The sequence below is a fragment of the Oncorhynchus kisutch genome, linkage group LG5, assembly GCF_002021735.2.
Source record: "Oncorhynchus kisutch isolate 150728-3 linkage group LG5, Okis_V2, whole genome shotgun sequence".
NCBI classification, from domain to species: domain Eukaryota; kingdom Metazoa; phylum Chordata; class Actinopteri; order Salmoniformes; family Salmonidae; genus Oncorhynchus; species Oncorhynchus kisutch.
Window position 1 is genome coordinate 12304935 of NC_034178.2, and position 24974 is coordinate 12329908.

At 44.1% G+C, this 24974-nt stretch overlaps 2 protein-coding genes across 6 annotated transcripts in view; both read right to left on the reverse strand.

Moving 5' to 3' along the window:
• Positions 1-65: 65 nt before the first annotated feature.
• LOC109890655 (insulin-like growth factor-binding protein complex acid labile subunit) lies at positions 66-23950 on the reverse strand. Of its 3 annotated transcripts, none has more exons than XM_031824498.1 (8): positions 23675-23784; positions 5164-5243; positions 4908-5074; positions 4643-4776; positions 1992-2131; positions 1407-1750; positions 1070-1229; positions 66-939 (listed from the first exon to the last, which is right to left on the reverse strand). In XM_031824498.1, exons 6-8 carry the CDS (start codon positions 1733-1735, stop codon positions 367-369), a joined length of 1062 nt encoding a protein of 353 aa, XP_031680358.1. In that variant the 5' UTR covers positions 1736-1750; positions 1992-2131; positions 4643-4776; positions 4908-5074; positions 5164-5243; positions 23675-23784; the 3' UTR covers positions 66-366. The 3 variants fall into 3 exon arrangements, with proteins under 3 accessions (XP_031680358.1, XP_031680359.1, XP_020338214.1); XM_031824499.1 differs by adding an exon at positions 6347-6395 and having other exon boundaries at positions 72-939; positions 4643-5074; positions 23675-23901; XM_020482625.2 differs by lacking the exon at positions 5164-5243 and having other exon boundaries at positions 72-939; positions 23675-23950.
• The window catches only part of ahr1b (aryl hydrocarbon receptor 1b), an 81429-nt gene continuing 78329 nt past the window's right edge, over positions 21875-24974 (reverse strand). For 2 of the 3 annotated variants that reach the window (XM_031824496.1, XM_031824497.1), the window contains exon 9: positions 23804-24358. In XM_031824496.1, the coding sequence (XP_031680356.1) occupies positions 24206-24358 (153 nt within the window). In that variant the 3' untranslated portion in view covers positions 23804-24205. Of the gene's footprint in view, positions 24359-24974 lie in introns of all 3 variants that reach the window. The other variant, XM_020482626.2, reaches the window with a different exon arrangement.

Genomic DNA, 24974 nt, shown 5'->3' on the forward strand with positions numbered 1-24974 from the left:
ATATATATATATATAAAATGTATATTTCTTACATCATAAAGGAAATGGATAGAGTACAATGCGGCTCAGTGCACATTTCAATTGTGTTGAATTTATTATTTTTCAAACCGTTAGTATTGTTCATATTGTATTTCAAAGTATCTAATAGAACACTACAAATTCTGGTATTATTACAAATGCAAAAAGTGTACATATTGAGTAATTGATTAATGCATTTGTGTACAATAAATACTTGGTGAAATTGTACAATAGCCTACTAAATGCCCTTTAAAATATGACGCGTATAACTGTCTCAGATAAGATATTTTCTTCGTGTTACTGTACAAATGTATTAAAAGGATTGTGTTGCTGAGAAAAAGTCAATCCCTAGTGATCTGAGTCAGACAAGTTGCCCTGCTCCGTCCAATGCTTTCCCCTCTTCTTCTTCTTTCTATTCCTCTCCGCCATGACGATGGCCCCCAACACTGTTATCATCACGGTGATCGTGATAATCAGCACAATAACCACCTCGGCGATACACAGCTCCGTATCCACATCCATCAACCTGTAGTTCGCTAGTTCTGTCGGAGCATTACAGCTAAGATTATAATAATCATCCAAGAACAGCCTTTGAACACTTCTAAGCTTGTGGAACACTTTCTGCAGGTCACAATTGCAGTTCCAGGGGTTTCCTTCCAACAGGATATGGGTACTGTAGGTGTGGATGCTTAGGAAGGTCTTGAAGTAGATGGTGCTCATCTGGTTGTGGGCCAGGTTGAGCAGGGCCAGGGAGGTCATGGGTGTGAAGACACCCTCTTGGGTCTTGTTGATCTGGTTCCCCTGCAGGTTGAGGACCTCCAGGGACTTCAGCATGGAGAACACCCCATTGTTCAGGGAGACGAGATGGTTGCCCTCCAGGTGGAGCTGCCGCAAGGTGGACATGGAGCCAAAGGACCTCACCTGGATGGAATAGAACAGAATAAAATAAAACACAATACAATATAGTAAAATACAACGGAATAGAATTGAATTGTATAAGTCCTGTATCACTTTATTTGATGTTGATCAACAAAAGTAAAAACGACCTCACCTGGATGTTATGGATGGCGTTGCCAGTAAGGTTGAGCCTCTGTAGGCCATCCAGGTGCATGAAGCTCTTGCTGTGCAGGGTGTGCAGGTGGTTGTGGCTCAGCTGCAGCTCTCTCAGAGCATTCAGGCCCAGGGAGAAGCTCTCGCTCAGGGACGAGATCCTGTTTAATCAATTGATAAATCAATCAATGAATCTATCCAGGCATCCATCAAATTTAATTGACAAAGCCCCTTTGACATGAACAGTTGTCACAAAGTGCTTTACAGTAACCCGGCCAAGACCTCAAAAGAGCAAAACAAAAACAAGAGCACGGGGGCCAGGAAAAACATCCCACTACCTGTTACAACTCAGGTCCAACTTCTGAAGGAACTCTAGCTGGGTGAAGGCCCCGTCGGCTACAGCGCTGATGTTGTTGTCCTTTATAAGCAGAACCCTCAGTTTGCGTTCCATTCGGAAGGAACTCTTCGGAATAAAGGTTAGAAGGTTCACAGACAGGTCCAGGTGTTCCGTGTAAGGAGGGATGTGGTTGGGCAGTTGGGTAAAGAGGGCGTGAGTGCACGTGGTGAGTTTCAGTTCCTCGTGACAGTCGCAGCCTTTCCCGCACGGGCTGCTGCGAGACTTGGAGTAAACCGCCATCAACAGTAGGAGACTAAAGAAGTACTGCATTTTGGCCCCTTACGCCTGAAAAAACGAGTGTATTAAGGCTGTAAGTACACTAGCAACTGCAGTCTATTTGCACGTTTCGGAACGGGATTCTAGGTAGCGTAATGGAGTTGAGTAAATATAGCCCTGAAAACGTTCAGGAAGTATGCTACCATTTATACAAGTATCCCTGACACAACAGTCTACAACAAAGCATCCAATTTGACCAAATATGGCAATTTGGCCGTAATAAAATAAAGAGAAAACATGAACACCTTACATGTGTGAGGAGCAGCAGATCTGTCTTTATTCACCCCGCTGTTGTTCTATCAACAACCTGTCTGGTGGAAAACGTACCGAGGGAACCAGATGGCCCTCAGAACGCAGACAGAAGGGTGGCCCTATTGTTCAGGGCTGTTGCTGTTGAGAGAGAGAGAGAGAGAGAGAGAGAGAGAGAGAGAGAGAGAGAGAGAGAGAGAGAGAGAGAGAGAGAGTGAAAGAGAGAAAGAGAGAGAGAGAGAGAGTCAATAATTCACATCTCTGATGAGGAGGGGGCTGGAGAGGAGAGGGGGTTTAAAGAGATTGCTTGTGAACTGGGGCAACATCTGAGAATAAGGCGACACTTCCTTCTTTGAAACATGAGTGTGTGGGTTTTGTGATTTAAGGACAGCAGGTGTCTACAGTGGTGGAAGGGAGTGAGATGATCCACCATTTATGTAGCCTAGTTGATGAATCAGATATTTATCTGCTGAACCTGTTGAACTGCAGTGAGAAAGATGATAGTAATTCCAACCAAATCCCTAATTTAGTGTCAATTTCTATCCTTCAGTCAATCCATGTTAATCTGACATCTCAGTTTACCCACATAAGCCTTTTCCCGATCACCATGTGAAAGACAGAAATAGTTTCTTCATGGTGGATGCTTGTGGATAGCTAGCTTCTCCTCTACGTATCTGTTGTGTTGTGTAGCTCAGTTAGCAAGTGCATGGAGCTAGTATCCACAATGCTGTGGGTTCAATTCCTGGGTGTATTAAATACACACACAGCCTACTAAAAAGGTATGCATTCCCTGAACTGTAAGTTGCTTTAGATCAGAGTTTCCCAAACTCGGTCCTGGGGCCTCCACTGGGTACATGTTTTGTTTTCCCCCCTGTGCTACACAGCTTATTCAAATAACCAACTCATCATCAAGCTTTGACTATTTGAAATCAGCTGACACAGTTGCTAGGGCAAAAACCAAGACGTGGACCCAGAGGGGGCCCCAGGACCGAGTTTGGGAGACCCTGTTTTAGATAATAGCGTCTGCTCAGTGGCATACATAATCCAATGACTGTAGATCAGGTGTCTGCTATGAAAGAGAAGTTAGACAGAGTTGTGTAGGGGTTTGAGTTTCATTCTGGCCCCTGGTTTTCCAGCAAGGCCTGACCTGGACAATTCTGTCTGTGACTGGAAACAAAGTATTGATATTTCAATATAGCAGATCTTTAGTCTGCCACACAAATCGTACACTGAACAAAAATATAAACGCAACATGCAACAATTTCTGAGTTACAGTTCATATAAGGAAATCAGTCAATTTAAATAAAATCATTAGGTCATAATCTATGGATGTCACATGACTGGGAATACAGATATGCATCTGGGGGTTACAAATACCTTTAAATAAAAGTAGGGGTGTGGATCAGAAAACTAGGCAGTTTCTGGTGTGACCACCGTTTGCTGCATGCAGCGCAACACATCTCCTTCGCATAGAGCTGATTAGGAAGTTGATCGTGGCCTGTGGAATGTTGTCGCACTCTTCTTCAATGGCAGTGTGAAGTTTCTGGAGATTGGCGGGAACTGGAAGACGCTGTCATACACGTCCATCCAGAGCATCCCACACATGCTCAATTGGTGACATGTCTGGTGAGTATGCAGTCCATAGAAGAACTGGGACATTTTCAGCTTCCAGGAATTGTGACATGCGACATGGGGCCGTGCATTATCATGCTGAAACATAAGGTGAGGGAGGCGAATGAATGGTACGACAATGGGCCTCAGGATCTCGTCATGGCATTCAAATTGCCATCGATAAAATGCAATTGTGTTTGTTGTCCATAGCTTATGCGTCTTGCAGGTGAAGCCTAATGTGGAGGTCCTGGACTGGCGTGGTGACATGTGGTCTGCAGTTGTGTGGCCGGTTGGACGTACTGCCAAATTCTCTATAACAACGTGGGAAGCGGCTTATGGTAGAGAAATGAACATTACATTCTCTGGCAACAGCTCCGGTGGATATTCCTGCAGTCAACATGCCAATTGCACGCTCCCTCAAAACTTGAGACATCTATGGCATTGTGTTGTGTGACAAAACTGCACATTTTAGTGTGGCCTTTTATTGTCCCCAGCACAAGGTGCACCTGTGTAATAACCATGTTGTTTAATTAGCTTCTTGATATGCCACACCTGTCAGGTGGATGGATTATCTTGGCTAAGAAATAAGCTTTTTGTGCTTATGGAACATTTCTGGGATCTTTTATTTCAGTTCATGAAACATGGGACCAACACTTTACATTTTGTGTTGGTATTTTTGTTCACTATACTTATAGAAGACTGACTGGACAGATTATAGATCATATTTAGTTACATGCCTAATGCAAAGTAAGTGTGTGCAAATGATATACATTATTTTAACATTCCATAAAATATATACTTTTTACTAAGTAGTGTACTACTCTAATCGTGTTTGGATATCTTTACTTTTGCAATATTATTTTACCTTATTATCTTACTGAAACAACATCCCATTACTCTAATTTCCCCTATGGCTTTTCTGTTGGTAGATTGACTTCATTTGCATCAACGATACCTTTTGAATGATGCCAAAAGTCAAACACATAATGTCATGTTTGTGGAGGGAAACAACAGTCAATGTAAAAGGTTAATAACACATACCTTTTTCCTGCTTGTCCTCTGAACAGTGTTGTACATCCAGTGACATCCAGGGTTTTATCTGTCGTCCACATGTAAGAACAGAGAGAGGGCCGGTACTGGAAGGAGTGCATCGGTAAGCCTCCCCCTTATAAGTCCTATAAACAAAGGATGGTCTCTGTCAGAGCCACAAGACTACAGCTGCAAGAAGGCAACCTCACAGGGGCCAAATCAATGTAAATATCTATATAAGCAGCATCAGAAGACTTGTGAATTACTGCAAGAATACCACTGATGAATTTGTCATCCCCGCCCCGGATTACACAGACGGCAGTGATGGTGACGTCACCGTGCTCCACATTGCCCTTGATCTGTCCCAGTGTTCCAGAGACTCATCTGTCACTGCGGTGTGATGGAACAGGGGTTGTCATGGAGACACCTGTCACCTGCTCCAGCCTAGATGTGGGATACATGATTGATTAAAGACATGATTTTGACCAACAGCTGGACCAGTTGGATTGAGAGAACGTCCAATGGAAGCTCACAGGTGCCGGGATGACCTCTCTAGACATTCTATATCATGGTTCCGTAGTAGGATACACCTCTACACACCGTGCTGCCAGACCTGTAGGGACAATGGATGTGTCAGTAGAAATAACGAGTGACCTAAGTGAAATCAACATTCTAACATTAGACCCAGTTATTTCCAATTCCACCCATTCCACAGCCATCTAAAGATGAAAGATAGTGGTGGATGAATGTGTGTAAAAATCTACATTAAATCTACATGGATGCCTGAATCAGATCTTTATTAGAAGCATTACGCAGCCTAGACAAACAGGGGACATAAATGGGTTGTGGTGGTTGTGATGTAATGACTCCTCCTGTGATTCTGTTGTTGACCAGCAGAGGGTATCAGTCACTCGTTTAAAATCAATACACACCAAGCTATTTTACAGTACCTTCTAGCTTTGAATTTGGTACTGCATGTACCAACTGCTATTGTATTTTTGCTGTCATGTTGATCATGTCAAGTGAAGAGTGTCATGTGGTATTCAGATAGTTTCCTATCCTCATTGTATGCCAGCGCAATTGCACCCTATTCCCTATACAGAGCACTACTTCTGACCAGAGCCCTATGGTCCCCAAACAAAAGTAGTGCAATAGGGTGACATTTTGGACTCAAGCAATGTTTGGGTCACATTTGATCAGCACATTGAAATACATTAGAACAACTGTCTGAGGACCTCTAGTCCTGCCAATGGTCCTCACATGTCAAGGCTCAGGAGAAAACCCAGATGCAGACAGTTTCGAAGTAACAAAAGTTTATTACAGAAACAGGGGGGGCAGGAAAACGACAGGTCAGAGGTCAGTGGTCCAGAGCAGAGTCTGAAAGGTACAGAACGGCAGGCAGGCTAAGGGTCAGGGCAAGCAGAGGTCAGTAATCTAGTGTGGTGTGACAAGGTACAGAATGGCAGGCAGGCTCAGGGTCAGGGCAGGCAGAATGGTCAAACACATGGTCAAACAAAGATAGAAAACAGGAACTAGAGAAAGACTAGAGCCCGGGAAAAACGTGGGCAGGTTTGACGAAACAAAACGAAAAGGCAACAGACAAACAGAGAAAATAGGTATAAGTACACTGGGGATAATGGGGAAGATGGGTGATACCTGGAGGGGGGTGGAGACAAGCACAAAGACAGGGGAAACAGATCAGGGTGTGACACTCACAGATCCATCAGACCAGTTTCCACCAGCATGCATTAGCCTGCAAATGAGACTAGAGAGAGAGAGAGAGAGAGAGAGAGAGAACAAGAGAAAGGGAGAGAGAGAAAGAAAGAAAGAGAAAGAGAGCACGAGAGAGAGAGAGAGAGATAGAGGGAGAGGGAGAGAGAGAGAACAAGAGAAAGGGAGAGAGAGAAAGAAAGAAAGAGAAAGAGAGAGAGAGAGAGAGAGAGAGAGAGAGAGAGAGAGAGAAGTAAGTGAACCTACCAATGATCCTGTGCACTTTGACTCAACAGACAGAAGCTTATGGCCAATTTGAGCAGTTTAATTTGAAATAGAACATGTGTGGGGTGATCAGAGTTTATGGGAATGTGTGAGAAAGAGCTGTGAAAACAGTCACTTTGCACTCCAAACCAAGCTGTCTAAGCTGTCCAGGCTGTCCAACAAACTTGGTAACATTTGCAGCAGCGTAACGTAACTTGCTGCAGTGTTCTTATTTTTAGCTGTAGGAACAGATTGGGAGCAGCAGGATGGCCAGACTGAACGTTCACACTAACCAACGTCAAATGTAGCACCTCACACAGACAGACAGCGAGGAAGAGGGTGTGTGTGTGTGTGTGTGTGTGTGTGTGTGTGTGTGTGTGTGTGTGTGTGGAAGGAAGGAAGGAAGGAAGAAGGAGGGAATTAACATAGCCAGTGCTGATTGTATGCGACTCATGTCAACATCCAACCACAACAAGGGGAGTGGGCCAGGGATTCACAGGTGTAGACTGGGACTGGGACTGGGACTGGGACTGGGACTGGGACTGGGACTGGGACTGGGACTGGGACTGGGACTGGGACTGGGACTGGGACTGGGACTGGGACTGGGACTGCCATGACTCATTCCTATGAAGTGTTAGTAGAAAACACATGCCTTAAATACAGTACAGCCTTCTGTTAGAGGAAATGGTGCTATAGGCTATAGGCTATGTAACTAAATTGGTAAATAACGCCCTGTGGCACCGGGCGGTTAGCCAGCCAAGCGGTAAAGAGACACTAAGGTAGGCAGCAAGCCACGCATGACTGGAGACCTGCTTCAGCTGCGCAGCGTACGTGTTGTTGTGGCCCAACAAATGATATCCGCTGTTTGAATGACACACACCAAACACGCAGGCCCAACCGACCCACAAACACATGCTCAGTCACGCTTGTATAACGCATAACACATACAGAGAGAGCTACACACACACACACACACACACACACACACACACACACACACACACACACACACACACACACACACACACACACACACACACACACACACACACACACACACACACACATACATTGTTGAAAGTGGGTCAAAAAGACCCACAGGAATTTGTTTTGATTCCTCCTTATTCTGTTATGTGGATATTACAATGTGTTATATAGAGACACGTTGAATAATGTGGACCACGTTTTTCTTTCCCTGTGTGACTCAGTCGGTAGAGCATGGTGCTTGCAACACCAAAGTTGTGGGTTCGATTCCCGCTGTGGCCACCCAATACAAAAAAAATGTGCGCATGCATGACAGTAGGTTGCTATGCGGGAAAGGGTCTGCCAGATGGCGTATATTATCTCTACACGGTATACGATTGTGGGGAGACCTCTTGTGTGGTGTTTGGCAAAGATATGCAACAGATCCCACTGGTTCATGCAGTCAGCTACCGAGTAATGCTTTGTTGGAGAGGATTTCCTCAAACCTGTGGAACTAATGTGGAGTTAGGTCAACTCAGGAGTAAATTGTTTGTACAAACATCATTTAATATGGGACTATGGTATTACGTGTATTATGGTCACACAATGTGACTCTTTCACATGGTTTTGGAAGGAATTCCTAGCACTTGCCTTGATTGTGCAAGGCATGCACACACGCGCACGCGTACACACGCACGCACGCACGCGCACGCGCGCACACACACACACACACACACACACACACACACACACACACACACACACACACACACACACACACACACACACACACACACACACACACACACACACACACACACACACACAGTCTTGTATAACTAACCTTGTAGGGGCACACAATTCCGTCCCATTCAAAATCCTATTAACCATAACCATAACCATAACCCTAACCCCTAACCCTAAACCTAACCCTAGCTCCTAACCCTAACCCTAACCCTAACACTAACCTTAAACCTAAACCCCGTAAAAATAGCATTTCACCTTGTGGACGCACACACACACACGCACACACACACACACACGCACGCACACACACGCACACACACGCACACACACGCACACACACGCACACACGCATATCTTACATATGACTTAATACTTAGGTTTTAATCTATGCTGTTTTTGCAGGGAATTACACAAAATAAATCATAAGCAGATGAAATCAGAATAACAACCATATCGAAACAACAGAGGACCAAGGAACATTTGCTCCCTCTCAGAAAGCCTTTGATAAAACCAAGAGAGATTCACTTTCCCTTGGCTAACCCAGATGGTTAGTGAACCTGACAATTCAGAGCAGGATGACACACAGAAATGGGCCGAGAAGGAAGAGAAGGAACTGAGGAGGGAAAACTACCAGGAGGGAATTTTTGGAGAAAGGTCACTGTGGTGATGGGGTAATTCATATGTAAATATTTGGATGTGTCGTTCTGCTGAGGAACAGGCTGTGTCCCTGCGTCAGAGGCTGATTGGAGAGACTGACTCAGTGGTCCATCTGGGCTGAGAGGGGAGGAATGAATTCCTGTTCAGTTTAGAGGCAGAGAGAAGACGGAGAGGGAGAGTGGAGTAGGGGAGAAGGTAGAGGGGACAGAGAGGGAGAGAGGAGTAGGGGAGAAGGTAGAGGGGACAGAGAGGGAGAAGGTAGAGGGGAGAGAGAGGGAGTAGGGGAGAAGGTAGAGGGGACAGAGAGGGAGAGAGGAGTAGGGGAGAAGGTAGAGGGGACAGAGAGGGAGAGAGGAGTAGGGGAGAAGGTAGAGGGGACAGAGAGGGAAGCAAGACAGAGGGGAGAGAGAGGTTAAGGGAAGGGAAGGAGGAGAGGGGAGAGATGGGAAGACAGGGAGAGAGAGGGAGAGAAGGGAGAGAGGGGACTGGCTGTGTCATCAAGGCTAAAACCTGCTTCATGTCCATTCTTCCATTTTTTTCTCTTACTTCATTTTTTGTATACTTTATTAGATTAGAAAATGTAATAGTCACATGTACAGGGTTGCAGATGTAATTGCAGGGTAGAGTGAAATTACATCTGCAAGCAGATAAGGGAGGGGAGCAGGTGAGGGAGGGGGGACAGGGAGAGCAGGTAGCTGACTAGTGGTGGATAGTGGATATTCTGCATGATAAATGTCCATTGGGGTGGGGGTAGGGTACAAATTTCAGTATAGGGGAGGGGGGGGGGTCCATAGGGGGAGCAGCAGGGAAGTAGGTGGAGCAGGTAGCTGACTAGTGGTTGCTATTCAGCAGCTTGATGGTCTGGGGGGTAGAAGCTATTGGCCAGTCGTACATGATGATCCTGTAATGAGTGATGGAAATGAGGAGAACAGGCCATGTTCAGCCATGAGGAGAACAGGCCATGGCTCGGGTGGCTGGGGTCCCTGATGATCTTCCTGGCCTTCCTGCAATACCTGGTGTTGTAGGTGTCCTGGAGGGCAGGCTGTGTGCACCCAAGCGCCGTGTGTTGCGACAGAGGTGTAGTTCCTGTACCAGGCTATAATGCCTGGTACAGTAGAACACTGTGAGGGCTCTCGGGGACATGACACATTTCTTCAGCATCCTGAGGTTGAAGAGTTGCTGTCGTGCCTTCTTCACCACGGTGTAGGTGTGCTCTGACCATTTCAGCTCCTCTGAGATGTGTACGCAGAGGAACGTCAAGTTTTTGACCGTCTCTACGGCGGCCCCGTTGATGAGGATGGGGACATGCCCAGCCTGGTTCCTCCTGAAGTCCACAATCAGCTCCTTTGTTTTGCTGACATTGAGGGAGAGTTTGTTTACCTGGCACCACGCCATCAGAGTGCCTACCCCCTCCCTGTAGGCCATCCCGTCGTTGTTGGTAATCAGACCTACTACTGACGTGCAATCAGCGAACTTGATGATGTAGTGGGAACTATGTGAGGCCACGCATTCGCGGGTATACAGGGAGTACAGGACAGGACTGAGGACGCACACTTGTGGGGCCCACGTGTTGAGAATCAGTGTCGAGGCGGTAATGTGGCCTAATTCACAGCCCGTCAGGAAGTCCAGGACCCAGTTGCATATGGAGGAGTTCAGTCCCAGGGCTGTGAGCTTGGTGGTCAGCGTAGAGCACAGAACCAACCAAACCATCCTTTTGGTTGGTAGCTAGGTAAGTTAGGTCATTGTCATGCGGCTGGAGCTGGGGTTACAGAGGAAGCAGGCTGCCAGGCAGACTATTAAAGTGACGGTACACATTACACAGCTGAGTGAACTGAGGTGAGACAGAGAACATCTCCAGACAGAACCACGGTCGATAAAGAAAACACCTCCGGGGGAGAGAAGGGAGAAGGGTGTGTGTGCATGTGTGTGTGTGTGTTTATGTATGTTTGTGTGTGTGTTTGTATAGTGCCTGTAACAATTTTCTGGAATTCTCTGTAAATGATGTGTGCATGTTTGTGTGTGTGTGTGTGTGTGCGCGCGCGTGCGTGTAGTATATGGAGGAAGACTGGACAGCCAGGTACAGATGTAGGATCTTAATTTGATCACCCTGTTGCAGGAGAACTTGATTCAATGCAGAAAATGTCTAACTTGTCGTGTATTTGAAGTTGAAAAGGGTTTTTGAAGTTTGTAATTTCCACTTGCAAATTTCAGATTTGATTTTTCCTCACAAACAAATGATGACGCGTTTTAGATCATGTGATGCATCATCAGGGGATGGTTTCTCTATGTTGAAAGTTACATATCTCAAAATCCGGATTGCTGACAAGCCAAACATTTTGGGACTACAGTATGTCAACAGCGAACTAATGAAACAAATACCAAAATAGCGTTCTTGGGTGGAGTTTTCCTTTAAGATCCTACATCTGTAGGCAGTGGATATTTTTCAAACCTAGAATTGGCTCCCAGTGCCAGTCTATGAAGCACTCTGCTGTCACTTCCTATCTCATCAAGGCAACAGGAGATGGTCTCTCTCTGCTCTCCTCCTCCACCTCCTCCTTTCCTCTTACAGCTCTGTCATCTGTCTGTTGCAGGTGTCTTTGGTAACAAGTGCAAGGCATAGACAGTATTGCTGTCTGAATGCACAGCCTGGTTTGAATGACTAATTACAGTCACTAGCACTGAATGTATAGTATAGACATATACCTGTATGCTGTAATTGAGGAACGCTCAACTCCGTTCTCTTTTACCGAGGCAGAGTTGAGTGTTAACTGGTTGTGGGATTTGCTAGCAACAACATTGAGTCACCATCAGTCGATGCTTGTAAAAAATGTCAATTCTGAAAACGCTCACCTGTACCAGTGGAGGCTGCTGAGGGGAGGAAGCCTCATAATAATGACCAGAACGGAGTAAATGGAATGGTCGCATCAAACACATAAAAACCATGTGTTTGATTTATTTCAAATCAAATCAAATGTATTTATGTAGCCCTTCGTACATCAGCTGATATCTCAAAGTGCTGTACAGAAACACAGCCTAAAACCCCAAACAGCAAGCAATGCAGGTGTAGAAGCATTTATTTGATACCATTCCACTTGTCCCACTCCAGTCATTACCACGAGCACATCCTCCCCAATTAAGGTGCCACCAGCCTCCTGTGACCTGTACCTATGTTTGTCCTGTACAACCGCGGTCCTTTCTACAGGGTGCTGAAATTCATACTTCGAATAAAAACTTATATTTGGAAACAACCGCCAACTTTTTCTTCATTTGTGTTGCTCAACTAAGCATGAATGTTCATGTGCCAACTGAATGTCAGATTACGTAGTACGAATTTCAACATCCCATGGAAAGACCGCAGCTGTATAGGACAAACGTAGGTACAGGTAAGCGTTTTCAGATTTTCTGAATTGACCTTCTTACAAGAATCGACTGATAGTGACTCAATGTTGTTGCAAAGAAATCCCACGACCAGCCATCAAAACCATACCCCATATTGTGCAGTTTAACTTCCACTGAGTGAATATGACCTCGAAGACAAATCTCTGAGCATGTAGCAGATGGTACACACGCACGCACACACACACACACACACACACACACACACACACACACACACACACACACACACACACACACACACACACACACACACACACACACACACACACACACACACACACACACACACACACACACACACACACACACACACACACACACACACATACCAGAGGCCACAGTGCTTCTCCTGTGCATTGTCTTCAGCCCCAGGACAAAACTAGAGTGATTCTCAGCTCGGTTGACATTGTTAACATCGAGAAGCCCAATCAAAATATTATGAGTGGGGGGTATTCTCTTTTCTCCCTTTGTTTATGTTTCGTTTTGGCGGTCTACCAATCAGAATGCATTACCGAGAAACATGTCTGGGTCAGATCCATTATGAGGCAAAACAACAGAGCAGGGTTGAGATCTTGCTCTTTGACAGCAAATGGTCTCATAGCAAATAATATTTGCAAGTTTCAAATTTCAAGTTTTAATGTCACATGCAGTACAGTGAAATTCCTTTATTGCAAAACTCAAAACCCACAATGCAATAATCAATAACAATGTATTGACAGAAAAAAACACCCGAGAAATAAGGTTAAGAAATATGAAATACACAATATATCCAAGAAATACTTAACAAGTTAACAAGTCAGTTCCAATACATGCAGGGATAGTGGAATGATCGAGGTAGATATGTATAGGGGTAAGGTGACTGGTCAACAGGATATCAGATAAACAGAGTAGCAGCAGCTTGTATGTGAGTGGGTGTGTGGGTGTGTAGAGTCAGTATAAATGTATGTGCATATTTTGCGTGAATGAGCAAATGATGGCGTGAGTGTTTGTGTTTGTGTTGGAGTGACCCTGTGTTTGTGTTGGTGACCCTGTGTTTGTGTTGGAGTGACAGTGTGTGTGTGTTGGAGTGACCCTGTGTTTGTGTTGGTGACCCTGTGTTTGTGTTGGAGTGACAGTGTGTGTGTGTTGGAGTGACCCTGTGTTTGTATTGGAGTGACAGTGTGTGTGTGTTGGAGTGAACCTGTGTTTGTGTTGGAGTGACAGTGTGTGTGTGTTGGAGTGACCCTGTGTTTGTGTTGGAGTGACCCTGTGTTTGTGTTGGAGTGACAGTGTGTGTGTGTTGGAGTGACCCTGTGTTTGTGTTGGAGTGACAGTATGTGTGTGTTGGAGTGACCCTGTGTTTGTGTTGGAGTGGCAGTGTGTGTGTAGGAGTGTGTGTGTAGGGCCCTGTGAGTGTGCATAGAGTCAGTGCAAATACTGAAATATAAGGTCAATAAAGATACAAGGTAAACTCGGTCCGTGTAGCTATTTTGTTAACTATTTATCAGTTGTATTGCTTGGGAATAGAAGCTGTTCAGGAGCCTGTTGGTGTCAGACTTGATGCACTGGTACCTCTTGCAGTGCGGCAGTCTATGGCCTGGGTGGTTGGGGTCTTTTGACATTTGATCATAGTCCATGAAGAGACTACAACATGTGTAGAGAGGCTGATGGCTGTGTCAAGATATCCTGTCTGTACAAATGAGCTCACCCAATGGAATTTGGAGAAATGAAAAAAAATGATTTCATCATGAGTGGGAGTTCACCGTGTGCTGTTCTCCTGAGGCTGAGACAATCTTGCACCAGTAGGGGAATTGCAACTGTTGCACCGATTTCCAGGTTCCAATTAGTTCCGCATCAGCGTTGGGGTCAACTCGAATAATCAGTCAATTCAAATTTAAATGTAAATTTAAACATGTACATAAATACCTTCCCATCTTCAGATAATGAGAAGTAATTGAAAATAGATGCTCCTTTTTCCTTTTTTAAAATTGGGATTTTAGTTTACTTCTTGAATCGACTGCATTCTATTGGAATTGACCCCCAACCCTGGTTAGTTCCACACAATGAATATTTCATGTTTCCTCCTGTATCTGACTGCCTCCCCCCACATCCACTGGGGCTCACCAACTGAGCAGCTGATCAAAACCTGTTGTGGCATATTGACACAAAAGACAAGCTAATGGTTGCCCGCTGCTTTGAGTCACCCATAACACACTGCCAGAGAAGGTTATAAGTTAAACCGTGCTGCAAAATATGCTCACTGAGGCATTATACAAAGGCAGAAGGAATGCCTCCTATTGTCCAATGGATAAACAGTATACTGTTCATAACATGCACAGTATGTGTGACAGTGGGCAATTGAGCATAAGCTTAGGTTAGATTTCCTGTCGGCTCCCATAGGTAACTTTTATCAATGTTATTTTGTATTGCTTTATGTGAGAGTATGAGGTCAGGTCCAATGGTCTGTGTCCCAAAAGACCCCTTGGGGCCCTGTTCAAAAGTAGAGTACTATAAAGGGAATAGGGTGTCATTTGGGATGCAACTATTGTGTGTCAAGCCAGGGACATCCAAAACAGCATCTACTCTAGCAAGGTTTCCATGAAGATGGGTCAGGCTGATCTGTGAGGTCCCTGTTTTGTCCACTGGGAACCATCCTTCTCGCTCAAGCAGCCGCCCTCAAGAGTGCTGCCGTTGGTCTCTCGCTGAACTGCAGGGAACAGAGCTGTGACAGAGAAAACATCTGACAGACTGTCACTCTACCTGGGCCACAGAGGTGAGGTGCTAAGAGTTATCCCCAGCAGCAGGAGATCTCTAGAGTCTACACCTTTTCTACCAAGACTCCCTCCTCTATATCCTGTTGGTTACCTACCTACAGTACAGTGGGCTTCCAGGTCTAACAGAGAATGTACTCACTGACCTTTGTAGAGAAAAAAAACTTCCAATTTGATTTGATCTGTGTCTATTTAAAGCACTAGGCTCGCTGCTGGCTGGCTGGAGAGCGAGCCAGGGTTATTATCGGCGCAGCCCCCTGGATGTGCTAACTCATTGAGTGGAAGGTGGCTGGGCTGGGTCGGGCCGCCCCCCCCCCCCTGCTGGGAGGAATAACATTGTATTAGCTGATGACACATCCAGATACTGCAGAGCCCCTGGGCTGGTTGGATGACTTCCTGCTTCCCGATGATGATAATGTCTTGTATGAATTTATTAAGATGCCACAGGAAGTGAAATTGTTGAGTGATGTCGCTCTTTATCCTGAGGCATCACATTGTATTAGGCAGTTCCCATCGGATGAGGAGGATGAAGAGTGACATTTACATTTTAGTCATTTAGTTGACGCACTTATGCAGAGTGACTTACAGTTAGTGCATTCATCTTAAGACAACTACAACTAGGTGGGACAACTACATATCACAGTCGTAGTAAGTAAAACAAAAAATCCCTCAAAAAAGTAGTTATTAGCAAAGTCAGCTCTAGTAAGAGGGAAAAGAGTCAAGTGTGAGCGTTAGTTCACGAAAGGCTTTTAAAAAAAACATTATTTCTAACATAAAGAAAGGGGACAAAGAATCCTTTATGATGGTCTCTTTTGCTAATACAGTGAGCTCCAAAAGAATTGGGACAGTGACACATTTTTGTTGTTTTGGCTCTGTACTCCCGCACGTTGGATGAAATGATACAATGGCTAGGAGGTTAAAGTGCAGATTGTCAGCTTTAAGTTGATGGTATTACAGCACTTTTTGTACACAGTCCCACAATTTTAGAGGACCAAAAGTATTGGGACAAATTCACTTGTGTATCAGTGTAGCAAAAAGTTAAGTATTTGGTCCCATATTCATAGCCCGCAATGACTACAAGTTTGTGACTGCACGTTTGTGAACGGTAAATAATGTATTGTGCAATTTTGGAGTCACTTTTATGAATAGAATATGTTTCTAAACACTTCTACATTAATGTGGATGCTGCCATGATTACCTGAATGAATTGTGAATAATGATGAGTGAGAAAGTTACAGGCAAACAAATATCATACACCCCCCCCCCCAAAATGCTAACCTCCCCTGTTATTTTAATGGTGAGAGGTTAGCATGTCTTGGGAGTATGATATAAAATGCTAACCTCCCCTGTTATTTTAATGGTGAGAGGTTAGCATGTCTTGGGAGTATGATATAAAATGCTAACCTCCCCTGTTATTTTAATGGTGAGAGGTTAGCATGTCTTGGGAGTATGATATAAAATGCTAACCTCCCCTGTTATTTTAATGGTGAGAGGTTAGCATGTCTTGGGAGTATGATATAAAATGCTAACCTCCCCTGTTATTTTAATGGTGAGAGGTTAGCATGTCTTGGGAGTATGATATAAAATGCTAACCTCCCCTGTTATTTTAATGGTGAGAGGTTAGCATGTCTTGGGAGTATGATATAAAATGCTAACCTCCCCTGTTATTTTAATGGTGAGAGGTTAGCATGTCTTGGGAGTATGATATTTCTGTCACTGACCCAGTACTTTTGTAGCTCACTGTATATGTTGATTGGTTGTACAGCAACAGGGACATCACATAGCCCAAGTAACAAGTGGAGGCGGCTGAGGGGATGACGGCTCATAATAATGTCTGGAACGGCGCAAGTGGAATGGATTCAAACACATGGAACCCATGTGTTTGATGTACCACGAGCCCATCCTCCCCAATTAAGGTGTCACCAACCCCCTGTGCAAGTAACATTTGGCACAATATGCTTGAGTTCATTTCAGCTCTATTCTACACATCATTAAAGCTGTGTGATCTGTCTTAATGTACATTTACATTTATGTTTAGTACGTTCTGTTGAGCCACTACTTGGCCTCCCTACATATGACATTTAAATGCCGTCCCTACAGTATAGCAGAGTATTGAGTGCTGCTGAAGTCTACACACAAGGGAGCTAGTACAAGGTCAGGAGAATGGGCGTCCAACTGGCTTGGTGGATGCTAGCAGACTGATGACCAATTCATACTCCCTTAGCAACCCCCCCCCCCCTACCCCCTGTGGGCTCACTAGACACTAAGTGCAAGCTTTCAGTTGGCCACCGGATAAGTCCTGACCTTCTCTCCCACACAGCCAGGAAATGGACCATCCAAGAGGCATATATTTAGAACAAATAAATATATGGCTCTGAACCGTCCTAGTTCTTGCCTGTCTAGAACTCTTCAGTCACCAATAATGTGTTTCTGAATTTTCCAGACTATTTGATGAAAATGTTACTGTACCTTTTCCACTGGAGACAAAAGGTCAATTTTAAAGTAATTTCTCCATAACTAAATTGGTCAGTTTTTTTTCATTCAATTTCATTCGCAATTGCAAAATGAAAAACACGTGGATTATGACGAATATACATTTTAAGGCTCTGTTCAATCTGTATCGTTGAAGCATTACCGATTGCCCAATCTGAATATAAAGGTAATTTCCGACATGCAGCATTTACCGTGAATGCAGGGTGTCTGTCTACTGCATTAGCAGCAGTCTAGATGGCAGGCTAGCTCCACTGAGCTCCACACCTCTCAGGGGGGATCTCAGGATCTAGGTTAAGGTCTGTATACTCCGAGGGAGGGGTGCATCATGCCCGGGAGGGGAAGACCATAGGAGCTTTCCTCCCTCTCTTCCCACACTGGCCGTGCCTCTTCTTTAAACCTTCATGACAGCTCCCTCTTCCACATGTGGAGGTGTGGCAGACCCATGCCTGTTTTCTGCTTGGGCTTGTTGAGCTAAAGGGATTTGATATCTTCATAGTTGATGTTAAGAGCAAACAACATTCTGTACGACCTTCTGAAGCCAAGAGAGGTCAAGTGTCTCGGCGCACAAGTCTTCTGTTATTCTGTTCTTTGTGTGAGTGCAAGCACATTCCATTAGAGACAACATAACATGGAACGCTGGCTTGTGTCTGCTGTTGAAGTAATGTTGTTTCTAAGCACTGTGTCGGCATATGTAACTACTGTTGCGGCATCAGGTTATTGGTGCTCTACGATAGGGTTGAAAAGTACAGAGAGAGAGAGAGAGAGAGAGAGAGAGAGAGAGAGAGAGAGAAATCCCCTTCAACTCTGCCCCCACCACACCTCCCCGCTACAGAATTTAGTCACAGTCAAATATATATCACTGTTTCAACTCTACGATTTTTTTTTGTAGAGTTAAAAAGAATAAAAATTATCTTAAAATATATATATATATATATATAACCCCAGTAAAAATCAATGTTGCTACGAGGAGGAGAGAGAAAGGGGAGTGTGTGCAACAAGCTGGAAGTAATGTGCATTGACAGCCCACGGGGTGGTGGTGGGGAAACGGTGTGTGTGTGTGTTGGGGGATGGGGGGGGCTGAACGACGGGGGACTAGTGGGGAAGGAGGGATGTAGGGAGGGGTCGATGGAGAGATCTGTCTCCAGCAGCAACACTCTTCCTGGGCAACACAGTGTGTCAAGGTGCAGAGAAGACAAGTAAAAAGAGAAGAGAGGAAGAAACGGCACAGAAACCGATCGATAAAGAACTCAAGGAGTCCCTGGAGTGGACAACGGAGAGAGGATACTCCAGGACACAACGCAAGACTCAATGATAAAGTTGAATGGCATGTTCATTCATAGACAACCCATGGTACTTAAAAGCAAGATCAACCCTTACTAAAGCAAACACACCATCTTTCTGATGCTTTTGGGGGAAAAAAACTGCAGTATATCTAAGGACCTCTCAGTCCTACCCTGCAGTTATCCTTGATTGTCTGTCGTCAAGTATTGGCCAATTGTATTGCATTGTATTCAAGTAGGGAGGCAGGTAGCCGAGGGGTTAAGAACGTTGGGCTATCTGTTGATGTGCCCTTGAGCAAGGCACTTAACCCTAATTTATCCTGTAAGTCGCTCTGGATAAGAGCATCTGCTAAATTACTAAAATGTTATGTGAAATGTAAGTATTGCTGTCACCAGGTCACTCAAAAACCAGGTCACCACTCTCTTTCTCAAGATTGCTGCTCGCAAAGCTTAGGCACAGAACTTATATTTGCCATTCGGGAAATGGCCTGCCCTGAATGGTATGGAGCAACCATTGAATATTTAATATCCTTTCTATGCACTAGGAAATCAGCCCATGTGTAGGCTGCTGTGGTGACATAAAACCAGAACGCTTCCTAATTGAGGAGTAAGTTGTCGTGACCGAATGGGAGGGTGCTCATTGGTTCACTTCCAGGGTTGACGGTGAATCTATAACGCATATAGTGTTGTGCACTACGGCAGTGTCCAAATGGCTTCCTATGTAGTGCACTACTTTTGACCAGGGACCATGGGGCTCTGGTCAAAAGTAGTGCACTTGGTAGGGAATAGGGTACCATTTGGGCCGTCTCTGTGTTCACCGTTCACACAGGGGCTGGGTGTGGTGTAGAGAGGGGGACCATCTCAATGACCAGGACATGAACACACACACTCCATTCTCCTCCTATTCCCCAGCAACTGCCTTCTATACATTTGAGCTCCATCCATACCATAAAAACATTCCCCCCTGGAATGGAGTGGGACATGCTGGAAAACACTGGGGAAGACCTCAGGGCTAGACCTGCTTCCTCCTGTTGATCATGTTACAAGCATGCATGGCTAACTGAGGAAGCCAAAGGAGAAGAAAAACTCTCATACATGAGTTCATGTTGGTCATTAAAGAGCTAGTGAGGGAGGCAGAGGCAGACCGGAGGGATCGGTTGGCTTGGGTGAACCTGCGCATCTGTCATTGGGCATTGCGTCTCTCTTTGGTCTCTCAACACTCTCCCCATCGTTCTAAAGTGGACAAACATGTACAGGATATGTGCTGCCGGGGACTGGAATAAAGCCATGTTATTATTACATCAATTTCTAAAGGCGTATGTAATGGAGAAGCTTTGTAAAGCAGGAACTACTTCCAAGATACTACTGTATGTAAAAGTCCCCCGGTGAAAGATTTACAAATACATCTTCCTGAATTAATGCTCCCAAGACGGTTCAACTCAGATTTTTTTGTGAACATTCAAAAATAGCCCTTTGCGTTTCTATTCAATAAAATTTGTCAGGCTGTCACACTTCATTAGAGAGAGACTGTTTGTAACTTGGCAGGCATTAGAGTGACGAGGCAGGGGGCTGTTTCTGTCTGGACTCTGGACTGTCTAGCAACGCCACAGAGGGTCTCTCTTCTGTCTCCACCAACCAACACCTTGTCTATTATGGTCCAACGTGTTCAGTAGGGCAAAGCATACCAAAAAGGTTCGCAAACAGAAATTCAGCTCTACCTCACTCAAGTTTCAAAATATGTTCTCCTATTTCGTTGCTTATGAACACAACCCATGATACACATACAGGAGACATATAGGAGAGAGACAGAGATAGGAAGTGATGGAGAAGATGGCGTGCTAGTTTCATGGACGGGAAGTCAGTCAGACAGGCAGAAAGAAAATGGATGCCTGTCACTGTGTGTCCCCTCTGTTGGTGGGTGTAGTTATTCTAGTCTCCAGCGGAGGTGACTGTGATATCAATATGTGTTTGTTTGCTTGCTCCTGGGTGAGTGTTCACACATTGCCATTGTGCAAAAAGGGAGAGATTGTCCTGGGGATTAAGGGGGGGATGGATGGAGAGAAAAGATCAATGAGGATGGAGATAGAAGCACTCTCAGAGAGACTGTCTCACTTCCTGGTTGGGTGGTGCACAGCGTGCGTCACTCCTGTCTCCAGGACGAGTCTGTCTGTCTCCTCAAATGTCTGTCTGTCCCACTTAGGTATAGAAGTACCGGAGACACTCCAAGATGGACACCCGCTGTTTTCAACGTAATCTACTCACATTCGCCGCTTCGTGGTTGTTGACATCTTTTTTTACCGGGACTACTATGCCTGTTCACTAGTACTGTCCAGACAGCAGTATCGTGTGAACACGCTCCAGGAATTCTGACAGCTGGGCTCATGACATCAGAGCATGAATATAAATATCTTTGGCTGAGTGATTTTTAAAAAAGAAAAGAAAAAAAAGAAATTGGGACTCAGCAACTAATATTTGAATAATTCAATGGATTTTTTGTGTGCACAAAGGTGATGACTAAAGTGTTTTATTATGAATTTTTGAATTTGACTTCTCTATGGGGCTGTCTATGGGAATTGTCTTTCTGGGCTGTACTTCAGTTGAACTGCAATACCAAAGCTGTCCTCTAGGAATTTGAAAGCATGCTTCCAGACTGGAACTCTGGTTCCTTGGTTTCTCCCCTACAAGTCTGTCTGTCTGTCTATCACCTACTGTCCAGACAGCACAGCAGCCATTGCCTTTAATGATCCTACTGTATAGGCACACAAGTGAGCTGTGAGACTTGTGGGTGAAGAAATGATCAACCTCCGTATTAGAACATACAAAGCCCATTTTCACTTGTGATTTTAATACCCAGTGTTAAAGAACCAACACCTTTAAGTTCATAGTTCACATTACAGAACCAATCAGAAATAATTGTTAAATGAGCACTTTTCAAAGAGACAAAACAATATGAGCACAAACATACTGTGATTAAAATGAACTGTGATTGCACAAATCCTTTATTTCCAGGAACAAATAGTATATTCTATATTTGAACTGATTTTTATTTTTTATTTTTTACATCTACAATAACGTTGAGTGTGTTAGAATATCAAAATAAATTCAACGTGATAAAAAAAGAACAATGACAAAATTTTATCATAAACATAAAAACACAAATCTGGGATGTGAGTCTGCAGTATGTCACCACTATGGCACCATATTCATTTAAGTCACAAAAAGTTCTCCAAACATGACTTTGAAATAAAACACAGAACTGTAGGTACTGTGGTCATATAAGAGTCCAAAATGATTTTCGACAAGCCTACTTTTTGTGCTAGAGAAAAATTGCTTGTAGCAGTGCTTTTAAAAAGTAGTGCTTGCAAAAAAATTAAAATAGCCTTGAACTATTTACACAACAGTTTTTTTAATTGAGCAGTTATTTTGTTGTTATTGATTGTCAATTTTATTTTTTACATATATCTCCTGGTTGATTGAAATAAATCTATTTCATATAAGAAACGTCTATACAAAAAAAGACAAACAAATATAAAGAGAGAGGCAAGTCCGTAAATGCGTTTGATTGTGACATTTATGTAATAAGTTACATCCCAAATGGCACCCCATTCCCTATATAGTGCACTACTTTTGACCAGGACCCATAGGGCTCTGGTTAAAAGTATAGCACTATGTAGGGAAGAGTGCCATTTAGGACACATATTTCTAACACTACCAATATTAATTAAAAATGATTTTCCAGAACTTTTTACAACGAAATACTGTAATAGGATATTTTTTACAACTCTTTTACAATATACACAACACATTCAACATTGCACCTTTTCAATATAGAATCTCTTTAAAAGACTTGTCCTCTCATTTGGTTTTTTGTATCAATGCTCATGAGAATGATCAAGTCAATCCTCATGGAATGTTCAGTGCGATTCATCAGTGGTTCTCAAACCTCTCCTGGGGACCCGCACCTGTTCCCACACTTTTGATCTATTTTAAAGCTAGCCCAGCTGATTCAACTTGTCAGCTAATCATCGAGCCCTTGTCTAAGTGAATCAAGTGAGCTAGTTCAGGGCTACAACAGAATTGTGAATCTTCCGGGGGTCCCCGAGGAGAGGTTTGAGAATCACTGTGATCGATGACCATGATGGAATCACTTTGGGCCCTGTAAGAGAGGAAGCCCATTGAAATGATCGTTCCCGTCACATCAGAAACCGCCGTTCCCATTCCTCTGCCTCTTGGCACCGAATACAGTTTGTTTAGCTCAATTTCATTTCAATTCAGGAAACTTCAGGAACTTAAATCCAAATTTCAGTTTTTCCTCAAAGCTTTTCAATGAGGAATGATGGATCTGGAATTTGTTTGTTTACTTCTTGAATTTAAGCTGTGTACTGCTGTATATTCCGGAACTTAATTTACTGAGCGATTTCATACTGTAGCCGGTCAAGAAAATGCTTCGGTTGATTTGAGTGCCATTTAAATAAATACACATCATTATACTGGTAATGTAAACTTCTTCCAGGCTAAAATGCAGCATGAAAATAAACCCCAAAACGGTCAGCCCTTCCGCCGATCTGCTCTCCCTCTTCATATTTAGATGCCATTTGACCATAATATGGTATCCGTTTCACATATTCAATCTCAATAACATGCAAGAGGACAACCTAAATACTCTTTTACCAACACGCAGATCACCAACACCAAAATGATAGGCCTGAATCAATGCCTCTTCATCTCTGTGGGCAGATGACACAAAACATAACACACAGAACAGAACACTTGTAACCTACCTCACAATAATTCCAGACGTCCAGCTCCTTCAATCAATCAGTCTCATCATTCTTCATAATGAATATTCATCTCCATCACAATCCTTCTCCATCCTTTCCATACCCACATTCCCTCCTTTAACAAGTTACACTGTATTGAAGCGCAGTACTGTAGCACTCAGTCTTAATAATCCTTGTCAGAAACAGTACTTTGTACACCCATAAAGAAAAACACTGATATTCACAGTGGTGAAGAAATCTCTGCTCTCTCAACCAGCCATACCCTTCATAAAAAAATGTGTAACATGAGAAGATGCATCCCCCCCCCCCTCCCCCTAGAGCTGTGTGCCAGTGGGGAAACTACTGTCAGAGTGCAGAGAGACACTATCCTGAGCTCTTTCACTGAGTACGGAGTCCGTCGAACACAAATGAAATGGAGAACATTACATAGAAAGTCGTAACAACCACAGTTCAGTTTAATTCCCCCCCCCCTGTCCTGACAAAATGGTCCAATGGTCTCTCTTTGCCCTGACACCCCCTCCACCCCCCCTCTCAGAGGTAGAAGCCAGTAGTCTGTGGGTCTGGCAGGGTATGTAGGGCGTCGGGCTGAAGACTGTCGCTGGTTGTCTGGCTGTTCACATTGGGCAGTAGACAGCTTCCTGTGTAAGCCACGTTGGTGTCGTTGAGGATGCAGCCGTTCTCCATCTAAAACACAGAACAAGAAAATATAATTGGAGCTGTATAGAACACAACCCCCCCCCCCCCCCCCCCCCCTAAAAAAACAACAACTATAATCACTACACTCTGTTCTGTGGCGTGGTCATTGACACGAATCAGTTAATATTTTACTGCAGTGGGCTAAATCAGGGTCTTCGTCGTCTTAAACAAATCTACTTTGAAACAAAAGTATACACCTCACACACAGGGTTCTGGGCTTAAACAAAGAAGACAACTGTACCATGTCAGATATAGAGTTGAAATGTATTACATGGAGTTTGCATCCCAATATCACACACACACACACACACACACACACACACACACAGAAGACTGTAAAAATAACAAAAATGTTTGACATAAAAATATGTGGGTTTTTAGAAATAATGTTTATTAACAACATTCTACCCATGAGGACACTAGGTCATTTGACTACAGGAAAGGGCTACTGCAGGTCAGGTCAGCCAGAGAGCGGAGCACACACACGGCTGTGTGCAGTCATCAGGACAGAGAACACATTACATGACATTGAGAAGGGACTAAACCATGTACTGCACCAGGGTAGGATTACAATAGGACCAGGCTACTGACTAAACCTCCCCCA